General features: G+C 38.1%; 1 protein-coding gene across 4 annotated transcripts in view; it reads right to left on the bottom strand.

Annotated features, from left to right (window-relative positions):
• Positions 1-4,561: 4,561 nt before the first annotated feature.
• The window catches only part of LOC145985201 (uncharacterized), a 42,501-nt gene continuing 26,643 nt past the window's right edge, over positions 4,562-20,419 (bottom strand). For all 4 annotated transcript variants that reach the window (XM_083118936.1, XM_083118938.1, XM_083118939.1 and 1 more), the window contains exons 9-10: positions 17,375-17,485; positions 4,562-6,134 (exon numbers count right to left, since the gene is read on the bottom strand). In XM_083118936.1, coding sequence (XP_082975062.1) covers positions 6,015-6,134; positions 17,375-17,485 — 231 coding nt within the window. In that variant the 3' untranslated portion in view covers positions 4,562-6,014. The remainder of the gene's footprint in view (positions 6,135-17,374; positions 17,486-20,419) is intronic.

Raw genomic sequence — 20,419 nt, 5'->3', positions numbered from 1 at the left:
GATTATAATTATAGTTCAAAATCTTTACTCTCAATATTAAATCACAATGTCTCACTTCTGTTAGAACTTCATGAACATGATACCAGTGATGTAGGTATTCAGTATGGAAGATACTAGTTGATACTTTTCCGAAGTACAGGCATCCAGTGCAGTACACAAAACACAGAATTTCTGAATATTTTAGGAACAACTTTAGTATAAATAGTTCTGAATATCTTCAAATTGCTACATTTTTCAAGCTTTGATATCAGTATCAGCAAGGATTGTTATTGGCCTTTGCTTTCAATATACTTTTATTCCTTTCTGCAAATAGGAAGTACACACGTAGGCTATTGTGGCATTCATAGTTATTTCATTATATGGTGCTGTGTTTACATAATTTTTTTATGGTTTTCTAGCCTTCAAATTAATGCGATAGAAGCTTGCTATAGTGTTTTGGATCAATTTGCATTAGTACTGCATTATAGTTCACTGCCTTGTGCTTTCCTGCACAAGTAAAAGCAGTGGGATGAGGTTTGTTTCATTGTTGAAGGGACGTTTGTTTCATGAATTTCCTGCCAATGCAGGCAAAAGTGTGTTCTGTGTACTCTTTATGCTCAGATGGGCTAATCGGGACTGGACTTACAGTTTAAAGTGAGATCTGAACCACTATGTTCCTCCACCGGGTATCAAACCAGGGGGGGCTCTTCGATCACAAGGGGACAACGTTACCACTACACCATTGGGGAGGCCCTTGTAGTAGGATTGATTGCAATATTTTACTTCTCTTTTTGGTTAATCGCAAAGATGAGAATGAATAGTGAAAAGATGTACAAGCACATATTGACAGTACCCCAGACAAGTGCTACAGAGGATTATACTGGCTGCAAGTCAAGGGGCCCGAGCCGCAGCTACCAGAGTATACTACATTGAAGAGAGGTTGACTTTTGGGTCACGCCTTACACACCTCAACTTAGTAGAAAATTTTTGTTTTGAGTTTGAGTTTAAAAGACCATTTTATACACAGATAGGCTAATGAGGACAAGGCCTATAGTTTTAAAGTTGGATCCGAATCTCTATGTGCCTCCACTGGGTATCGAACCCAGGATCCATTGATTACACAATGTCGTTGTTACCAGTACACAAGGAAATTTTTGTAGACATGCTAGTTTGTTGGAAAATACTATGAGGCGATGTACTATTTCGCCACAAGAGTCCTGGAGGGTACGAACATGATTGAAATTACATGTTCAATGTTCCCAGTGGCACTTAACAGTTATGTATAGGACTCGTCATGTGAAACTGGAATAATGTTGCTCATAAAAATGTATCTTCTTCAACTTAGGGGTAGAAAAAAAACTGTTTTGTTAATAGAGGATGAAATGTCAGTAAAGCAACAAATACTACACAACAAAGAAATTGGAATAAATACAGAGAAACTTAGTAGTCATTTGCCTGCGAAGCTGTTTTTTGTAGTTCTTAATTTCAATTACCACTGGCACCATCCTCATTGGAACTTGCTGCGCTGTTTCTTTGAAGAGCAAGGGATATTGGTATTTTTGTAAAGCAGAGGGTAACAATAATGAAACGAACACAATGAAGAAGATGAGAACAAAAAAACTGAGAAGCAAGTCACTATTTGTCTTTCGATATCAGGGATGCAGTGTGAGTAGTGATGCAATAGAGTTGTACAGTGAATTATATTACAGCAGTTGTCAAGGAACAACTTGCTCTACTGGGCTGTTGCGCAGTTGTATGCAGTTAAAACAGAATCTATATAGAGAAGAGTCTTGTTTATCCGACATACCACCATAAATTAAAAAAAAAAAAAAAAAAAATCATCCATCAGCAACAAGAACTGCAAGTTGTGAGCGTAGTCTAATTTTAGTTTCTCCCAACTCTAACTGTAAGTTCATTTTTCCAGTTAATTTTTTCTGTATTTTTGTAAAACATGATTACTGTATTAGGTTCGTACTGTGTAAAATTATTACATTAGTTTGACGTTTAATAGGCTTTTTCATAACACCTCCCTATTATCCGACATTTCCGCTTATCCGACGTTCTGCCGGCCCGTTTATGTCAGATAAGCGAGACTCGACTGTATATAAAAATGGATGTATGTATGTTTGTTCCGGCATAACTCTCGAACGCCTGGAGCAATTTCAACCAAACTTGGTACACATATCACTTACAATCTGGAAAGAAATATTGTGAGGGTAAGGCACCCCTAGTGGAGGGGGTGGGAAGGGGTGACAAGTAAAAATAATCTAAAACGACCGATATTACTGTGGAATCCATAGTTTTTGGGGTCCCTAAGATGATTAGTGACACACTCAATGTTGTTCAACTCCAAGACACCCCTAGGGGTGGGGGGTGGGAAGGTGGTGACATGTAAAACAACTGATATTATTGTGGAATCCATAACTTTCGGGTACGCCAAGATGAATAGCGACACTCCCAATGCCGTTCAATTTATTTATTCTTGCTCCTGAAGGTGAAACTAAAAATGTTGTTTATAATCAAATTTTGAGTTAAATTAATATTATAGTGATGTGACAATCAGTTTTTGTCACCTACACTTTTATTATTCTATATCCTAAGTTTTCATTATTTTATATTTTTGAGTAGCTTCGTATTGTCTTGAAGCTTGGGTAGAGAAACACCATTTTTCTGAACCTTTTGTGTTTCTCTGCTTTTGTCGACTTCTCCCCTGTTCAGTCAGAGGAGCTGGGAACTACAACAATATGCTGTAATAAATCTTTCAGTGTTAGAGTGACTTTTGTGGATTCTGCGACAGGAAGTTCGACTTGGGAGGCCAATTAGTAAAGAAGTAGCCCATGTTACGTATTGGGTGAGGGTCCAGGTGCTAGAACTATTCTTTTTTACCCCCATTCTAATGCAACACGTGTGCCTGATGATGAGAGAAAGAGGAGAGAAGAAGGAAGAGAGACTGGACCAAATAGGATGCTTGACCACCAACGACGGAACTTCAGATTTTTCGCGCCTAAAAGTCAGTCTGTTAGAATTCGAAATTTCAAGTCGTCTTTAAATAGTGGAAGAGCAGACTAAGAGTACACAGTAGACCACCAGTTTTAATTCCGACAACACCTCTGCGACAGTCTGAGTAAGATTTGGGACTTTGTACTTTTTCTACTGCACCGTGTGTTTTACTCTGCATGAGTGACAGTGACTAGTGCTATAAATACACAGTGTTAATTAGTGACCTGTGCACTGGATTTGTGTTATTTTTTTGTGACGAGGAACAGTAATACGAGCATTGCGGGCTAGAATAGAAGGGGGGGCATGTGGGTCTTCCCAGATGCTAGCCTGCATGAAGCCGACGCAGCAGATCACCACTAACTAAATATTGCTTGGTATCTAAAAAAGGGGAAATGTATTCATCTTAATGATATTTCACCCTTGCAGTATGAGTGAGAGTGTGAATGCTTGAGTGATAGTGAGGGTTTGTGTAATGTGTCAATTTTTGTGTTTTATATAATATCCATTTTTGTTTTCTATGATTTGACTATGATTTGTGTTTATACATATAATATACATATCCTCATAACTATTGGTATTAATATTTTGTTCAACATTAAGTCAGCAAAGCATTTCCGCTGGACTTTAGGGCTAACATCAGTTATTATTATTATCTACGTTATTATTATTATTAATTATTCAACATCACTTTATGCATGAGTAGGCTTTGCGCCGGGGGTTGAAAACCGATCCGGTCACACGTACCCTGGAATCGAACCCTTTAGCTTGGCACCTAGGAAGGGGACTTCGGTCTCTGGACTAAGGTAAAGTTTCCCAGTCAGATTTGGTGTTCACGAAGAGGTCTTCATTGGAAATGCCAGGTGAGAGTGAATTTGAAAAGATTTTACTTTATAATCTGTATATACTGTACTTATACTTCTAAATACCTGTAAATAAAATTAGTTACATTTTACACTATAGTTAGAATTAATTATTTACCTGTCTAATAGAAGATTGGGATAAATAAATACCCGGTCAACACTGGGTAATCAGCTAGTTATGAATATAGGCACCTCCTTACTTTAGTCACAGCTCTAATTAAGGTATCATGGGTGAAACACTTGTGCCTCAAGTGTTAAAAGAAATTTAACTGTGATCTGTGTATTAAATCTGCCATTCTATTTTCATCATTTTAAATCACTTTTCTACCTAGGTCAATTGATTGATTGATAAAAAAAAAGTAAAGTGCTCCTCTGTGCTTAGCACCACACGATGAAGGCATATAGGGGGTGTGGGGGTAATTCCCCACACTTTCTTGATCTGGTCATGAGATCAGCATCACGCCCCTGACCGACTTTACCCCCAGGGTTTCCACCAGGTACCCATGTCATTCCACACTGGGTGGGTGCCGGGGATGCTTCCAACGTTAGAAAAGTTCCCGGATTTGAACCGGCCAGGGATTGAACCCGGCACCTTTAGCATGGTAGTCAGACACATTACCAACTGAGCCACCGTGGCCATAATTGATTGATTGATTAATTTGTTATTTTACGTTGCTTTTCTGCCAATTTTGGCCAAGTGTGGAGATGATGAATGGACAATCACACACGAACAGCACACAAAAGAAGTCTCACAGAGAATTATACTGGCTATGAAACCAGATGGCAGAGCTTTGTTACACGCATGAATGCAATCTCGAGTGTACTACGTGGAAAAGAGGTTGATATTTGGCTATTTATGTGAGTCATCCCTTATGCCCCTCTTACTGCTGACAAAAATTCAAATATAGCTCCAAATGTATAGTAGAAGTGGCTGTAACAATCTCAACTACCCTTTCAACTGTCTTCTCTTGATCTTCTGTTATTTAGCTTTTCGGCCACTGTGGCTAATCACGACGATCAAGATGAGTGATGATATGATGAAATTGATGAAGGGACAGTTACAAAAAAAAACACCGGGACCCCTGGCATTGTAGTATTCTGTGTTAATCATTCCACCACAGGAGGTTGGCTCCAACTTTCTGCCGTGGATTTTGAAAATGATCCATGAGATTGAGAAGAAAGCATGTGATTATGTATCTTCTAACATAAACACCATATTAACAGCACTTGTTAATCTTAATCTGAAACATTTTCAACTTGGTCATTCATAAACCTTGAGTGAAAGGAAATGATATATGAAAGTTTAAATTCCCTTAATAAAATAAAATAATATAAAAAAAGCACTGAACGTTTTGGACAAATGAAATACTTGGACAAAAAGGTTCAAATATGATTTTGCATGCATAATATATGATCCCATGTTGTGGAACTGCACACAGGCAGCAACACTATGGTGGCCAAAACTTGAACTATGCTGACTTCACAAATTCAGTATAAGGAAATGGTATCAGCAAAAGTTCAAATATATATATTGTGTTCGCCCTACTACTATGTGAAATATCTTCACACATGAAATAATGCAACATGATTGTATTGAGGCTTAAAATACACACAGTATTACATCCTGATTAATCAAATGTACAAGAGCTAAGTTTTGAAATATTAGGTTCTGCATGTAGTTATTGAAAACTTAGGAAAATAAAAATTAACTATGAAATGAATGAACATTTTGTAAACTTCATAGACTTCCAGAGTACCAAACCGGGTACCCACTGATACGACTAATACCATCATATTGGTATCTGCATTGGCCAGTCCTAGTACTATATACTTCACCACAAATAAAACTTCCTACATTATTTTTGTAATAATGTACATAAAAAATGTACTGTTAATGTGATTATAAATTCTTAAACATTTTTTCTTGAGCCTTAGTTACCTTTCACATTGATCTTTTGTAAATTACAGTTCTCCTATTTTTGCAAATCACTATCGGTCTCACAAACAGAACCCTGATCTTCTACCAAATCACATGTGACACAATCACCATGAGATGAAGACTATGGTGCGTACTGTGATTCATTAGCTCTAAAAAAGCATCTGCTAAAATTCTACCACCCTTATCATTCCCCTGCACCATATTAATACAAAATCTTCCCTAGCCTCTTACTGGAGTCACGGCATACTGTATCTGCCCTGTGCTTGAGGATGTCCTTGTTGGGTCGCTGTGTGGAGTGTGGTCTGTGCGTATGACACACGAGGTGCTGCTGCTGTAGGTTGGCCTGGGTACACGCTCTGAAGAGAAAAACAACAATTAATCATTAATTTTGCACAAGGCAACATGCACAGGTGCTGTACCATCATTACAGGATGAACTTATAACTTAAAAAAGGTTACTATCAAATATTTAGAAAGATATCAAAAGAGGCAGTAGCTGTGAATTTATTTCAATTGCCTTTGTTAGCTGCACAATTGATGATTTCCATTGATCATGGATACCTTTCTGAATTTTTTTATATTAAATGTTGTTTTAGGGCATGTTGTGCATGAGGAAATGGAGAAATCATATCCACTGATCTCAAATTGCATACCCTAACTTTCCAGCCTCGATAAAGCGAAGACCTGAACACTATTGAAATGGTTCTCAAACTTCATGGAACCATGACCCAGTATATAATACATTTTAAATCATTGTCCGGATCCCAAGAATTTTCCTCGTAAATACCTTTCCAGTAGTTAAGACTTTATACATGAATTAACATGTACCCATGAAATTAAGTACGAGGGTTGCTGGAAAAGTTTCTGCAAACTACCACTAACAGTGGCGATAGTGTTCCGCTATTATAAAAATCGGAAGAATAGACCATTTTTATGTTTAAATTATCTTTGATTGTTTGTTTAAGCCTATTCGTTTATTTTTCACAGCAGTTTGAAGAAGTAGTTTCGTGTGAGAAATGGAAATTTCCCGTGAACACTTTCGGGCAATGATTTTTTATGATTTCAAATGTAGTTTAACACCGTGTGGAAAGTCCGTCTCAGTACGTCGGATGTCACTGCTGGGATGGCCACCCTGATGTTTGCTTTCAAGGCCTCCATGGTTCACGGTTTGTTGGCGTAAATCTGTGACTTCAAATGTACCCACAAAAAAAAATCAGGCGGCGTGAGATCGGGCGAGCACGGTGGCCAAAGTCCCCTGGAAATTTCGCAGTCGCTGAAAAAAGACCGGATTTCGGCCAGCCGAGGCAAGTCTGGAAGGTCAAACAGGGGCTAGACTGGCGCAACACACCGGCGGCAAACGGGGAAAGCTGATAAACGGGGGCGACCGATCGGCGCCGTTGCTACTCCAGGTCGCACGATGTTTTGCTGCCTGGACGCCAATGGTGGCCATTTCCAGCACTTATGATGTCACCTGACTTCGCATGAACGGAGGTAAGTCCACTCCAAATTTCATTGCAATATCTTTATTAGTGTCTGAGTTATGACCGAAATACAGGGTTCCACCCTGAGTGAAACACCCTGTATATTTAAAAATGCTAAAGATACATGATAAGTGGCGATGATGGATTGGATACATTTGTAAGTTTAACAATTAATAAGATTTTTGAAGTGGAATACAAGATTGAAATCTTAGAAGTTTGAAAATGAATACGTTGCCATTCTTCGAGTCCTATGAGGTTAGAAGTAATATTAAAGCTTATGTACAAAGATTTGATTCATTTCTAAAAGCACAAGAAGTTAAAGAAGATAAAAAGGTTCATTTATTGTTATCAGTGATTGGAAATAATGCGTATGAGGCATTGTATATTAAATTAGCTCCTAATGATCTTAGCAGTTTTTCTGTCGAAGTTTTGCTGACAGAACTCGTTGATATTTATGAACCTAAAACAAACAAGTTGCTATAGATATATAAATTTAAAAATGCTAAAAAAGAGCATGGCGAATCAATGCATGATTATACAGGGTGAACATAAAGTCCCAGCCCATTTTGCAGAAATAATTAATGCATGGTTTTTATATTTCAGGTGAATGATACTCCGAGGAGATGCTAACAACAGAAGAACGAATTGTGATTGTAACGGCACGTTTGCGTGGTCAGACATTCGAGGAGGTCAGGGAGATGTTTCGTAGAAAATGTGGACGAGAGGCTCCAACACGAGGTAATATCAGAAAACTGGTGAACAAATTTATGCGCACCGGATCTGTACTCGACGAGCAACGTACAGGTCGACCATCAATGTCGGGTTATACAGTAGCACGTATCCGTGAAGCCATTGAGCGTAGTCCCACTGCATCAACTCGTCGCCTCAGTCGAGAACTGGTGATACCTCAATCATCAGTGTGGAAAGTGTTGCACTACACCTTAAAAAAGAAAGCGTACCACGTCCAGGTTGTCCACAAACTGGAACCGGAGGATTACGCTGTACGGAAAGACGTGTGCTACGAACTCTGCGCGGCTGCAGCACAGGATGGATTAATGGAGAACATCCTTTTCAGTGATGAGGCGACATTCCACACCTGTGGAACTGTGAACCGTCATAACTGTCGTATCTGGGCTTCTGAACACCCGAATGCTACTATCGAATGGGAACGGAATACACCCAAGGTGAACGTATGGCTTGGTTTCACGAAACAAAAACTCTATGGGCCATTTATGTTTGCAGAAAACACCATCACAGCAGACACCTATCTCGAAATGTTGCAACTGTTCCTCCAGCCACAGCTACAGGATGATTGGATTCTTGATTCCGTGATCTTCCAACAAGACGGCGCACCACCGCACTTAGCCTTGACTGTGCGGGAATACCTCAACAACATGTTTCCAGACAGATGGATAGGAAGAGGATCCACACGTGTTTGGCCATCGCGGTCCCCCGACCTTACACCACTGGATTTTTTTGCATGGGGTTTTATCAAGGAACAGGTCTACAAGAGTAAGGTTGCAAATGTGGCAGTCCTCAAACAACGCATAAGGCACGCATGCGAACTCATCACCGGGGCGATGTTGGACACAGTGTTTCGAGCAACACTGACCCGTTGGGAAACATGTTTTGAAATTGATGGACATCACGTTGAACAGCACTGATATGCTGTATACTAATGTTGTAATATCATATTCATGAATACATTATTTCTGCAAAATGGGCTGGGACTTTATGTTCACCCGATATCACGAATTAAAAAGTTGTCATTAACAGAAGATTCTGATGAAGAATTAAAGCAGCAAACAATTTTTGGACTTGAGGAAGGTACATTAAAAAGGAAGTTAATTATGGAGACTCCAAAGACGTACAAAGATGTTTGTGACTATATTAGGAATCATGAAGTACTAGACAGATTTGGTAGCCATATTCAGCAAGACTCAAACATCCACAAAGTTAATATACAAGGGCAATTTAGAAGGAAAGAAATGTTATAAAGGACAATTGCAACAGGACAGTCCAAGGAATGTTAACTGGATTTGCTATAGATGTGGTTCGGAAAAAAACAACAACACGGAGCTGAAGGTTGTCCAGCTATGGGGAAAGCTTGCAGATTTTGTGGCAAGATAAATCATTTTTCTAATGTTTGTAGATACAAGAACGAAATAAAGGATGTAGATAAAAGATCACCTTGAAAGAAGGCAGATTTCATGCATCAAAAACAACCTAACTACACCTCAATGGCTGTGCAATATTTAAATAAGACATCAAATGTAAGATCGTCTTCTACACCCTCCGAGGAAGAAGATGCAATAAGCAAAACCCGAGGCAAAAAAATTGATTACTGTGAGGTCAGCACAATATATTTAGTATAAATGTAATAAATACTGTACAGCATAAAAGTGAAGGAAGTAGCAAGGATGTTGAGGAGTTGCTATGCAATGAGATTCAACCCTTACATGTTCAGCTATATATCTGCAATGAACCAGTTAAATTCATAGTGGATACAGGAAGTTATGCTAACATTCTACCTAAAAGTAGTGTATGGAAAAGCAGCGACGTTTTACAATTCAATCCACTCAAAAATGGCTATGGTACTATCACAGGAGAAAAGTTGAAGTTTGAGGGTCAAATTTCCTTACCTGTAAAGTATAACTCACTGAGTTATGAAATGCCTTTTATAGTAGGAGATTTAAATGATTTAAAACCCATACTTGGTCGAGCAGGATTGCGTATTCTCTTTGGTGATTGGAGAAGAAGTTTGGTAATTGATACTGTACAAGGGCAAATACAAGAAAAAGATTGGAATGGTATTACAAGGAGCTTGTACACAGACACATCAAATGGGGAATCAGCGAAGTTGAAGTCTGATATTTTAGTAAAATTTGAAATTTTGTTCAATAATGACATTTCAGAACCCATAAGAAATATTAATGTTAGAATTCCATTGAAGCCTGGATTTGTACCTGTGAAAAGGAAAGGTTACAATCTACCTTACTTTATGCGTGATGAAGTAGGCAAGGCAATAAAAGGTTTGTGCCAGCAAGGAATCTTAGAAGAAATAGAAAGTTCTGATTGAAGTAGTCCTGTAGTTCCTGTGCGAAAAGCAGATGGAAGTATTCATGTATGTGCTGATTATAAATCCAAATGTAGATACTTTACAATATCCACTTCCAACGAGCTTTATCATAAGTTAGGTTCACATAAGTGGTATACGAAGATTGATCTAGGATCAGCTTTTCATCAATTATTAGTCGAAGAAAAGTCTCAACGTGTTCTTACCTTTGTAAATGAAGGTCATTTATATGTACATAAACGTTTACCAATTGGAACTAAAATAAGTTCTCAAGTATTTCAAAGAGCCATGGACACAATACTTGGTGGTATTGATGGAGTGGTATCATTTATTGATGACATTCTTTTAGGAGCAGATACATTGTATGACTGTTACAAACTAACTGTATTAGTTTTGGAAAGATTGATGCAGTACAATGTGAAAGTAAATTTGCAGAAGTCTGAATTTTTAGTTCATGAAGTAAATTTTCTAGGAAGGAAATTCACGGAACATGGAATTTTACTTACAAATGAACATGTTCGGGCAGTGTTAAAATGTAAGGTAACTGAGAATAAAAAGGAATTGGCAACTTTCATAGGCTTAGTGGCATATCATGCACAATTTTTGCCTAATTTGAGTTCTAGGATACCTAATCTTTATTTATTGAAAAAGAAGAGTGTACAATGGTTTTCAAATGAAGAATGTGAGAGGGAGTTTCAGCTAGTTAAGCAGCTATTAGTTTCTGCACCTGTTTTAGTATCTTTTGACACTCGATTGCCATTAGTTTTAGTCACGGATGCAAGTGGCTATGGGATAGGTTGTCAGTTAACACATGAAGTAGAAGGAGTACTGAAACATATAACATGTTTTTCAGCTACTTTAACAGATAGTCTCAAGCTGACAAGGGAAGTTTGGCAGTAGAGGAAGGTATAAAACATTTTCATATATATTTGGCAGGAAACAAATTTAAAATTCTAACAGATTCTTCAAAGGTAAATCGATATTAGATCCGGACAAAGCAATTTCTCCTACAGTATCTATGAGATGGCAAAGATGGAGGTTACTTCTAGCAAATTATGGTTATTCCATTCATTACACGAAGAATGTAGGAATGGCTGATGTCTTGTCCAGATTACCTGTGTCACGTTTAGTGAATGAAGAAGAGGATTTGCCTATTTATTTTTTGGATAATAAGACATTGATGAGTCTTTAACCTTTTGCCGCCCAAGCATCTCGAACAAGATACCCAAATGTAACCCTCACTGTCCCAAGCATCTCGATCGAGACAGAGGTGTCAAGGTCGTAGTTTTTACGTTATAACTTTTCTATTTTTGGCTAGAATTTCGATTTTTTTTTATATTGTTCCTAACACATGTATTTAACAGAAATGGGTTTTTGCATTTTTTTTGTCTTCACGAAAATGGAGGGGAAAAGGCGGGAAAAGGTACTTCTCTTTTTCGGCTCTTTTCAACGTCAAATTTTTGCCGACAAAGGAAGACCGGCTTTGTTGTTCTAAAGCAATGCTTTTCACTCCCTCCTGCTAAGTGCATTCGAAGGAAGCTTGTTTATCAGTATCCGATGTCAAAATGAAAGTTTTCCGTGAGGGTGCAAGCAGGGGGTGGGGGAGGGGGAAGAATGGTTGTTGAATCTGCGTTGTGAGAATGGAATTTCGAAGCGCGCTGAAGGAAACCTTTGTTTTTTTTAGCACAAGTATCCACAAGTGGCAACAGGGGTTACCCAGCATTGTCTAAAAATAGAATTTTAAGCAGCTGCAAGAATTGGCGCTCATTTTTCACTACGTTCTAGCTTTTCGTCCGTGAATGTTGTGCGTAGGTGTCGTTTTGTACCCAAGTGCAAGGACATTTTTTGGGTGAAGTGACAATTTTTTAAAATAATTTTTGGGTTTTTTCTCCCTTCCCCCTACCTATATACGCAAAATTTGCATAAATTTTGCATTTTGACATTTTTTTCGGGGGGGGGGGGGGGGGGCGGCGGAAAACCATTTTTTTTTAAAGAAAAGTATTTTGGAGGGGATTTACCCCCTTTCCCCCCCCATATGTACGCCGAATGTGCATACATTATATATCGTCTGAATCTGTGATTCATTCTGCGTACAACGGTATATCTTTCATATCTCTAGGGCATTTAGTTTCTGACCTATAGTCATTTCAAAGTAACTCTGCATTTTGAAGCTTGAATCAGTGGCATGGCGACCATGTCTTTTGGGGGTACAACTCAAGTTACATTGGTCATATGATAATAATGCAAATATTTTTGTGTTTCTTACATGTCAGTGATAATTTCTATGTGCATTTTGAACTTTTCATATCCTTTTTTTCGGGGGGCGGGGGGGGGGGAGAAACCCCATTTTTAAAAAAAAAATTCAGGGTATTTCCCCCCTTTCCCCCTCCATATGTGCGCCGAATGTGCATAAATTATATATCGTCTGAATCTGTGATTCATTCTGCGTACAACGGTATATCGTTCATATCTCCAGGGTAAATAGTCTCCGAGCTAAAGTCATTTCAAGGTACCGCTGCATTTTGAAGCTTGAATCAGTGGCGTGCCGACAATTCCTTTTTGGGGTATAACTCAAGTTACATTGGTCATATGATAATAATGCAAATATTTTTGTGTTCCTTACATGTTAGCGATCATTTCCATGTGCATGTCGACACTGTCATGTACTTTTTGCTTGAGGGGAGGGTGGGGGAACAAAAATTTTTTCCCCGAAATTTTGGAATTTTGAGAGTTAGCCCTTTCCCCCCCGCCACATATACGCCGAATTTGCAAAAATTTCATATAGTCTGAATCTCTGGTTCATTCCGCGTACAACGGTATATCACTCATCTCTCTAGCCTCCGATCTACACTCATTTAATTGAAACTCTGCATTTTGTTCAAAATCGGCTCGGGACAGAGAGGCTTACATGTGAAAAAGGCCTTGGGCGGCAAAAGGTTAAGAGTTGAGGAAGTAATTGAAGCAATGAAACAGGATAAAACACTGATACTAGCATATGAATACACAGTGAAGGATTGGAGGAATATAGCATGTAAAGAAGCTGATGGATAATTGAAAATTTATTCTCAGAATGAAAATATCTTAAATTGCAATAATGATAATAATAATAATAAAGGAAATAAAAAGTAGGCTTAATTCAGGAAATGCATGTTACTTCTCTCTTCATAAACTTTTGTCTTCTCGTTTAATATCTAAGAAACTAAAAGTTAAAATATACAAAACAGTAATTTTGCCTGTAGTATTATATGGATGTGAAACTTTGTCCCTTACATTGAATGAGGAACATAAATTGAGAGTATTCGAAAATAAGATCCTTAGGAAAATATTTGGCCCTAAAAGGGATGAGGAGACAGGTGAGTGGAGAAGGTTACATAATTTAGAACTACATAATTTGTATTCATGTCCAGATATTATTAGAATAATTAAATCAAGAAGACTTAGGTGAGCAGGCCATGTGGCACGAATGGGAGAGGAAAGAGGAGTTTACAGGATTCTTGTTGGGAAACCTGATGGTAAGAGACCTGTAGGAAGGCCAAGACGAAGATGGAGGGACAACGTTGAGATGGATTTAAAGGAAATCGGTAGGGATGGAAAAGAGTATAGAGATCTTGCTCAAGATAGGAACAGATGGAAGGCCTGTGTTGCTGCAGCCATGAACCTTCGGGTTTAAGAAGGCTAGAGTTAGTTAGTTATGCCATGGTGAGCGAATTTTAGTGCCAAAATTATTGAGAAAAAAGGTTCTACAAGACATGCACAAATTTCATTCTGGAGTTGTGAAGTCCAAACATGTTGCAAGAAAGTACTTTTGGTGGCCAAGCACGAACCAGGATATAGAGAATTATGTTCTGTCTTGCGACGTGTGCAGAAGACATTCAAGAGCCTGAAGATGAACCATTTCACAGAGTACACATAGATCATTTTTTCTTCCATGGATATAAATTTCTTATTTTAGTGGATGCATTTAGTAAATACATAAATGTTTGGCACATTGGTCATTTAACGGCTGAAGAAACTGTTGAGAAGTTGACAAATCATTTTTCCATTTCTGGAATTCCAAATACCATATGTTCTGATGGTGACCCACCATTTGCCAGCACGTATTTCCAGAGATTTTGTAACAATCATGGAATAAAATTAATTCACAGTCCACCATATAGACCATGTGCAAATGGAGATGTTGAAAGGCACATACAAATCATCAAAAGGTACATGACTTTAACAGGAGAGATACCAAAAGGCAAAGAGAATGTTGTTCTATCACAACAATACTGTAAATGTGATTATGGGGAAATCACCAAATGAAATTTTATTTTCATACAAAGTAAACGCCAATAAATTCATTGATAATGATAGAACAAGGGCTATTTATGAGGCAGAGCATTATAAGAAAGGATCTGGAGTATATTATTATTGTCCAGAGAAAAAGCAGTATGTGAAAGGCGAGATAGTAAGACAATTATCGCACTCGATTTTCAAAGTTAAGAGGGACAATTACACAAGAAATGTTCATTTTTCGTTTTTGAAGCCAGAGATTCCCAGAAGGAACGAGAGTGGAAGATATGGAAATGGTGAACGCTCGACAGGATGTACAGAAGAGTTTGGTGGTGAGCAAAATCAATTTGCTAACTTGGACTATATGGAATTACCTTCTGTGGCTCACAATGAAGAAATGGAGCAGCAGAGACAAGGAGGTATGCAGGGCCTGGAGAAGCCAGGATGTAAGAAACAAGAGTCCACTGCAGTAGCAGCATTTCCACGAAGGTCTGCAAGGATACATAAACCACTTTGCAGATATGAACCAGTTTAGAATGGTTATGATTGTTATTATTATGTTTCATTTTGCAACCAAGGGGAATATTGTTATATATTAGTGGAAGTTAAGTTATGAAGCCATGGGCTGAAACAGCCATAAATTTCAAATGATATATACAGGGTCATCCGTTTGAGATGTCAGAAAAGTATAACGCTGTAGCTTTTATGTTAATGTATATGTATCGATGCAATTTGCGGTAATGTACATGGCAAAGATGGGAGTTTGCAACAATGACTTCCGCGAGACAACGCAGCAGTAGTTCATAGTGCAATCAGCAGATGGCATGTATAGAGGCGGTACGCGCGCGCTCAGTGTTCAGTGTTGATACAGAGTGGAGTGAAGATGGTCGTTGCACCACAACAACGTGCTGGTGGACATGTTGAGTGCTAATGTGCTGTGACATAAACTCCCGACTCTCCTACACATGTCTGTACCGTTTACGACCAATAAATGTTCATAGTTTCTAGTTAATAGCATTTTACTTTTCTGACATCCCAAACGGATGACCCTGTATATTGTTGTTATGGTTACGTGTTGTTGATTTTAGATATACATGTGTTATGGAGTTAAAATATAGAAATGTTCGAACCCAAGTGTTTCATTGAATATTATACAAATTGTGTTAGTAACACAATAGTAACATATTTAAAAATGCTAAAGATACATGATATCAATATGTATTAATGCAATGGGATTTGGATTAATAAAAGTTGCAGTTTTTCACATCTACGGAGACAAATTCACGCAGAATGCACGCATACTTCCTGGAATTTCCAGTGGGTAGCCATCCTGAAATAGACTGCTAGCAGATTTAGTGATAGCATTTTCAAACTTAACAGAGATAAAGAAATACAGAATTTCAGCAATTTTCAGTAAAGTGCCAATCAAAATATATATACTGGTGGACAAAAAAACCCGGACACCTTAATATTTGACATCTGAATTGCAATTACTTATACGCTCTCAGTATATAATTTCTGCAGCATTTAGTTACCACTATCTACAGTATCGTGTGAAGAAATATGTAATGCAGTAGCATAACTAACATGAATCTTCTCCTTCGAATCAGAGTTATGCGTTATCACAAAAAATGCAACTGTCAGGTTTATTTTGTTCATCAGTGTATTTTAGATCTACATGATGTATAGTACATCACTGTAATCCAAATATACTTTCCACTGGACACATCCAGAGAATGCTAGCAGAGACATGAAGTGCATGGCATGCAGTGCAACACCAAACTTGTGTCACTGCAGAAGCCAAGTTTTGTGCTCCTGCACAATGATCTGCAAACTTCACAATTATCACAGAAGGAAAAAAGATACAAAATCGACTAACGAATGATCTGTAAGCAAGAAAATATTTGCAATTCAGATAATATGATTGATTGATGGAGTTGGTGTTTTAAGTCCACTTAATACACAGTAAAATTAATCAGGACTGGACCTACAGTTTAAAGTGGGATCCGAACCACTATGTGCCTCCACCGGGAATCAAACCTGGGACCCCTTGATTACAAGGCAACAAGACTCCCAAATTCAGACAATATGAAAACTATAGACTTAATGTAATGTTTCTTCACTTGTGTTTACACATGGCAGTGAAGCATACATATTGTCCTTATGAGACAACCAACTTTTGGTCCAAAACCACTATAAAGAACTGAGAAAATTAATCTGTGATATTACAACAAAGACCGCCAAAGAAACTGTACTATCAACTGTCCTCCAATGCCAATAAATGCAAATTTTCTTGTCTGCACAAATATTTCCTAATATTTGTCTGAATGCTCAAATTTTTTATTATTTTGACATGCAGCAGAATCAGGTTATCCTTATGTGTTGCCTTAAGATTACAGTAGCACACTGTAAAGAGAGGAGGTAATCATTTCAATTCCAAATGAGCATGGGCAGATTTGTTTGTTCTCATGCAGTTCATCAGTTGATTGTCCATTCTCATTGCCAAGAATGCCAGCTCAGTGACGTAGCATGTTAAATAATTGAATTTTGATTTTACCACCAAAGTTGCCAGGTTTGAGTCCCAGCCTGGCCAAGGGTGATCTCTGAGAGTCCTCTTCATCAATTTCAACTAATCATCAATCATTCTCATTATTAAGGTTAGCCAAAAGTGGCAGAAATGCTACATAAAATATAAAAATATGATACATGCACAAAAATTGCTAAATGAATAACTCACAATTTCTCTAACAAATATATGCATTACTTACTGAACTAACATGAGGCGTAGACACACTTGGTTGATAAGTTCCTGTTGATGCATGGGTCGATGGTTGCGCTCTTATTGGGTATCCTGTTGTTATCCCTCCTGTTTTAGCTCCCTAAGGGGTAAAATGTCAGATATGTTATGTACATCCTGAACAGAAGAGAGAGGCAATTTTAAGATCAATTTTCACACCATTTGGGAGATTCTTCATGCCAATAATCAAGTCTTCAATCAGAGTTCCCACATCAACTCTAACTCCATTTTCCCTGAGATTTCTTGGAGTTTTCCAGAGTACTCAATACCCAGTACATTACTATTCTAAATATATTTTACAATGGCCTATGGTGCATCTGTTTTATCAGCAATATTACCGATCTGATATATTTATAAACAATCTGTAATTTAATGCAATATTCTGCAATCTTGTTATTTATTTTATGAATAAGAACATGTAATTAATGTTACGGTTTTGCAAAGTAAATGTCTAAATAGGTAGTTCCTTTTCAAAGGCAAAACCCACCACAATCACCCGGTTATGTATATTAATTAAGGAAGTGAATGAACCATTCATCGAACATCAAGGAGCACTTGCAATTTTATATCAGATCAGTAGGCCTATTAGTAAATTTTGTGTAGTACTTTATCAGTATCAGCCAATAACAAAACAAATTAAAGAATAAAATGATATCTTTATGCACTTAATTAAGGAGTAAGGTTTTTATGGGAATTTTTACACTTTCTTTACAGCACACAATATAACAAAATAAATTTCAAACATCATCACAAACTTTGGGAGGTGGCTCATCATGTGGTATTCAAAGTAATTTCTAATTGACCCCTATCACTTCTTAGGGCGGTTACGAAAACCATGAGGCTGTTTACCAGCCCATAAGATAGAGAAGTCAGCTGAAATTTTCAAGATTCTCTAGAAGCTTCAAATCTCTCAAGTGATTCACGTATCATACTCTCCAGCATTTCAGTGACACTAGAAAAATGAAAGATGGGCCCAGCCAGGGACAGCCACGTAGTATAAGGACTCTGCAACTGGAATCAGTGTACGGAAGCATCGGTGATGGTCTGTGAACCGACCAGTTCCAAAATGTCTATGTGTCTCGTATGTTGCAAAGTGACCTAGGGCTGAAAGCTTACAAACAAGATAGACCACTATCTAGCCTCAGAAAGCTATAAAGGCAAAGTGCCTGCTGAATTATTAAGCATAAATTGGCACAGAATAATAATCATGGAGGCAGCTTTCAATTGCAGAATGACAGGTTGCATGCCACAAGCAGTTAGTAGCGGCCACATTCTGCTTCAATCATGGTGAGGTGGGAAATGGGTTATTATGATAGCATCACTAAGCTCCTTTCCTGCAAGCAAGGGGTAAAAACATTAGCCCAAGTGTACCAGGAAACAGTCTTGGAGACAATGGTCAAGGATCTAAGAAATATTATTCCATTGCCAGGAGTAGAGTTTTCAGCAGGATTGTGCACCAGCTAACACGGCTCAAACAACCCAGCAGTGGCATGAGACAAATGTGCTCAACTTTATTTCACCTTCAGATGGATCATCTGGCAGTGCAGGCAGGCCTCAGCTCTCTGACTAGAAATTGTGGTCTGTACTTCAAGACATGATTTGCGAGAAGATATAAAGCAGTATTGTCACTTTGAGCCACTACAGGAAAACCTCGTTAATACGAAGTTCAAGGGACCAAAAAATATCAACTTCGTATTAAACGACTTCGAGTTATCCAAACTTTTCAAGATGGTGCCTGTTTTCAGGTGTAAATAAAGTAGAGTATAAATTACCACCACAAAGGATGTTTTATACTTGGTGGTAGCTCAGAAAATAAGCTTTATATGTACTATATAATAATATTGTACGTTCTAAAGAAAGTGTAAAAAATGTTACACAAAATGAGAACACTGAGCTTAACGTGGACACAAAGATTCCAAGGAGACTGTTAACACCATTTATCCTGCGTAGTTATACAACCGGTTATGCACGGAATGCATGTTGTTGCAAGTCGTCTTTTAAAAAAACGGTATTTTCTTTTAATTGTGCAAAGTCGTTGCTCTTCCACGAAATTCTTACAATTTTAGTTCATAAGAAACCCGTTTGCACGGAGACCTACGGAAAGGGAAACAATCTCGTTTATTGCAAGAAGTGAAACTCGGAAGAATCTTGACAGTAGTCACAATGGCACGTGCAAGAGATGGGAGATAATCGGACAGAATGAATATTGGATTTTATGTGCGTTCACTAGAACATTGTCCATTACAGGATTAACTGGTAAGAGAAGATTCTTTTGGGAGAGAACACAACCTTTCCCTGGCACAAAACAAAACAAAAAAATCGGGGCTGTAAATTTCGTTCTGGTTCGGCTGTCTAAAACACATCGTAAAAAAAGTCACATATTCTTTGCTTCAGTTAACTTCATATTTCAGTATTTAGATGAGGCACTTGTTGAACAATTTCTTGTTGGTGTACAATCAGACAGTACTCAAAAAAGATTATTATCTGAAAGTGATCTTTCCTTTGCTAAATGTCAAGAAATTGCTTTACATTGTGAATTATTAGAACGAGAAATTAAATTATTCTCAAATAAGTACAATGCAGATTCTGTGACTTTTGCAACCAGCTCAAGAAATTTGACGCGGATGAATCCAGATCGCCACACAGACCCTTCGACGAGTTCACGCCCGGGAGAAATGAAGCAGACCAGCCACAATCAACCTCAGAACTCAACTGCTACCAAGCAAAATCCTCACTCCCAGTGCGGTACATACACAAAGAATCACCCACAAGGTCTATGTCCGGCAAGAAATGCAACCTGTAGCTACTGCAAACGACAAGGCCATTGGAATATACGATGCAGAAAGAAGCTGAAAGATAGAGGCGTGAATAGAACGTCCAGTTCAACCTCACGGAGCACAACATCCGATGAGTTGTCTACGTTCAGCTTCAACCATCTCAACACTGATGCGCTCAGTCGTCGTTCCACACTGGTTACTTCTACTCAACACATTTTGGAGCACCAAATCAGTTCGGA

The sequence above is a fragment of the Lepisma saccharinum genome, chromosome 3 (genome assembly GCF_977018435.1).
Source record: "Lepisma saccharinum chromosome 3, izLepSacc3.1, whole genome shotgun sequence".
In the NCBI taxonomy this organism is placed as follows: Eukaryota; Metazoa; Arthropoda; class Insecta; order Zygentoma; family Lepismatidae; genus Lepisma; species Lepisma saccharinum.
This window is presented reverse-complemented; position numbering and strand designations above follow the sequence as displayed.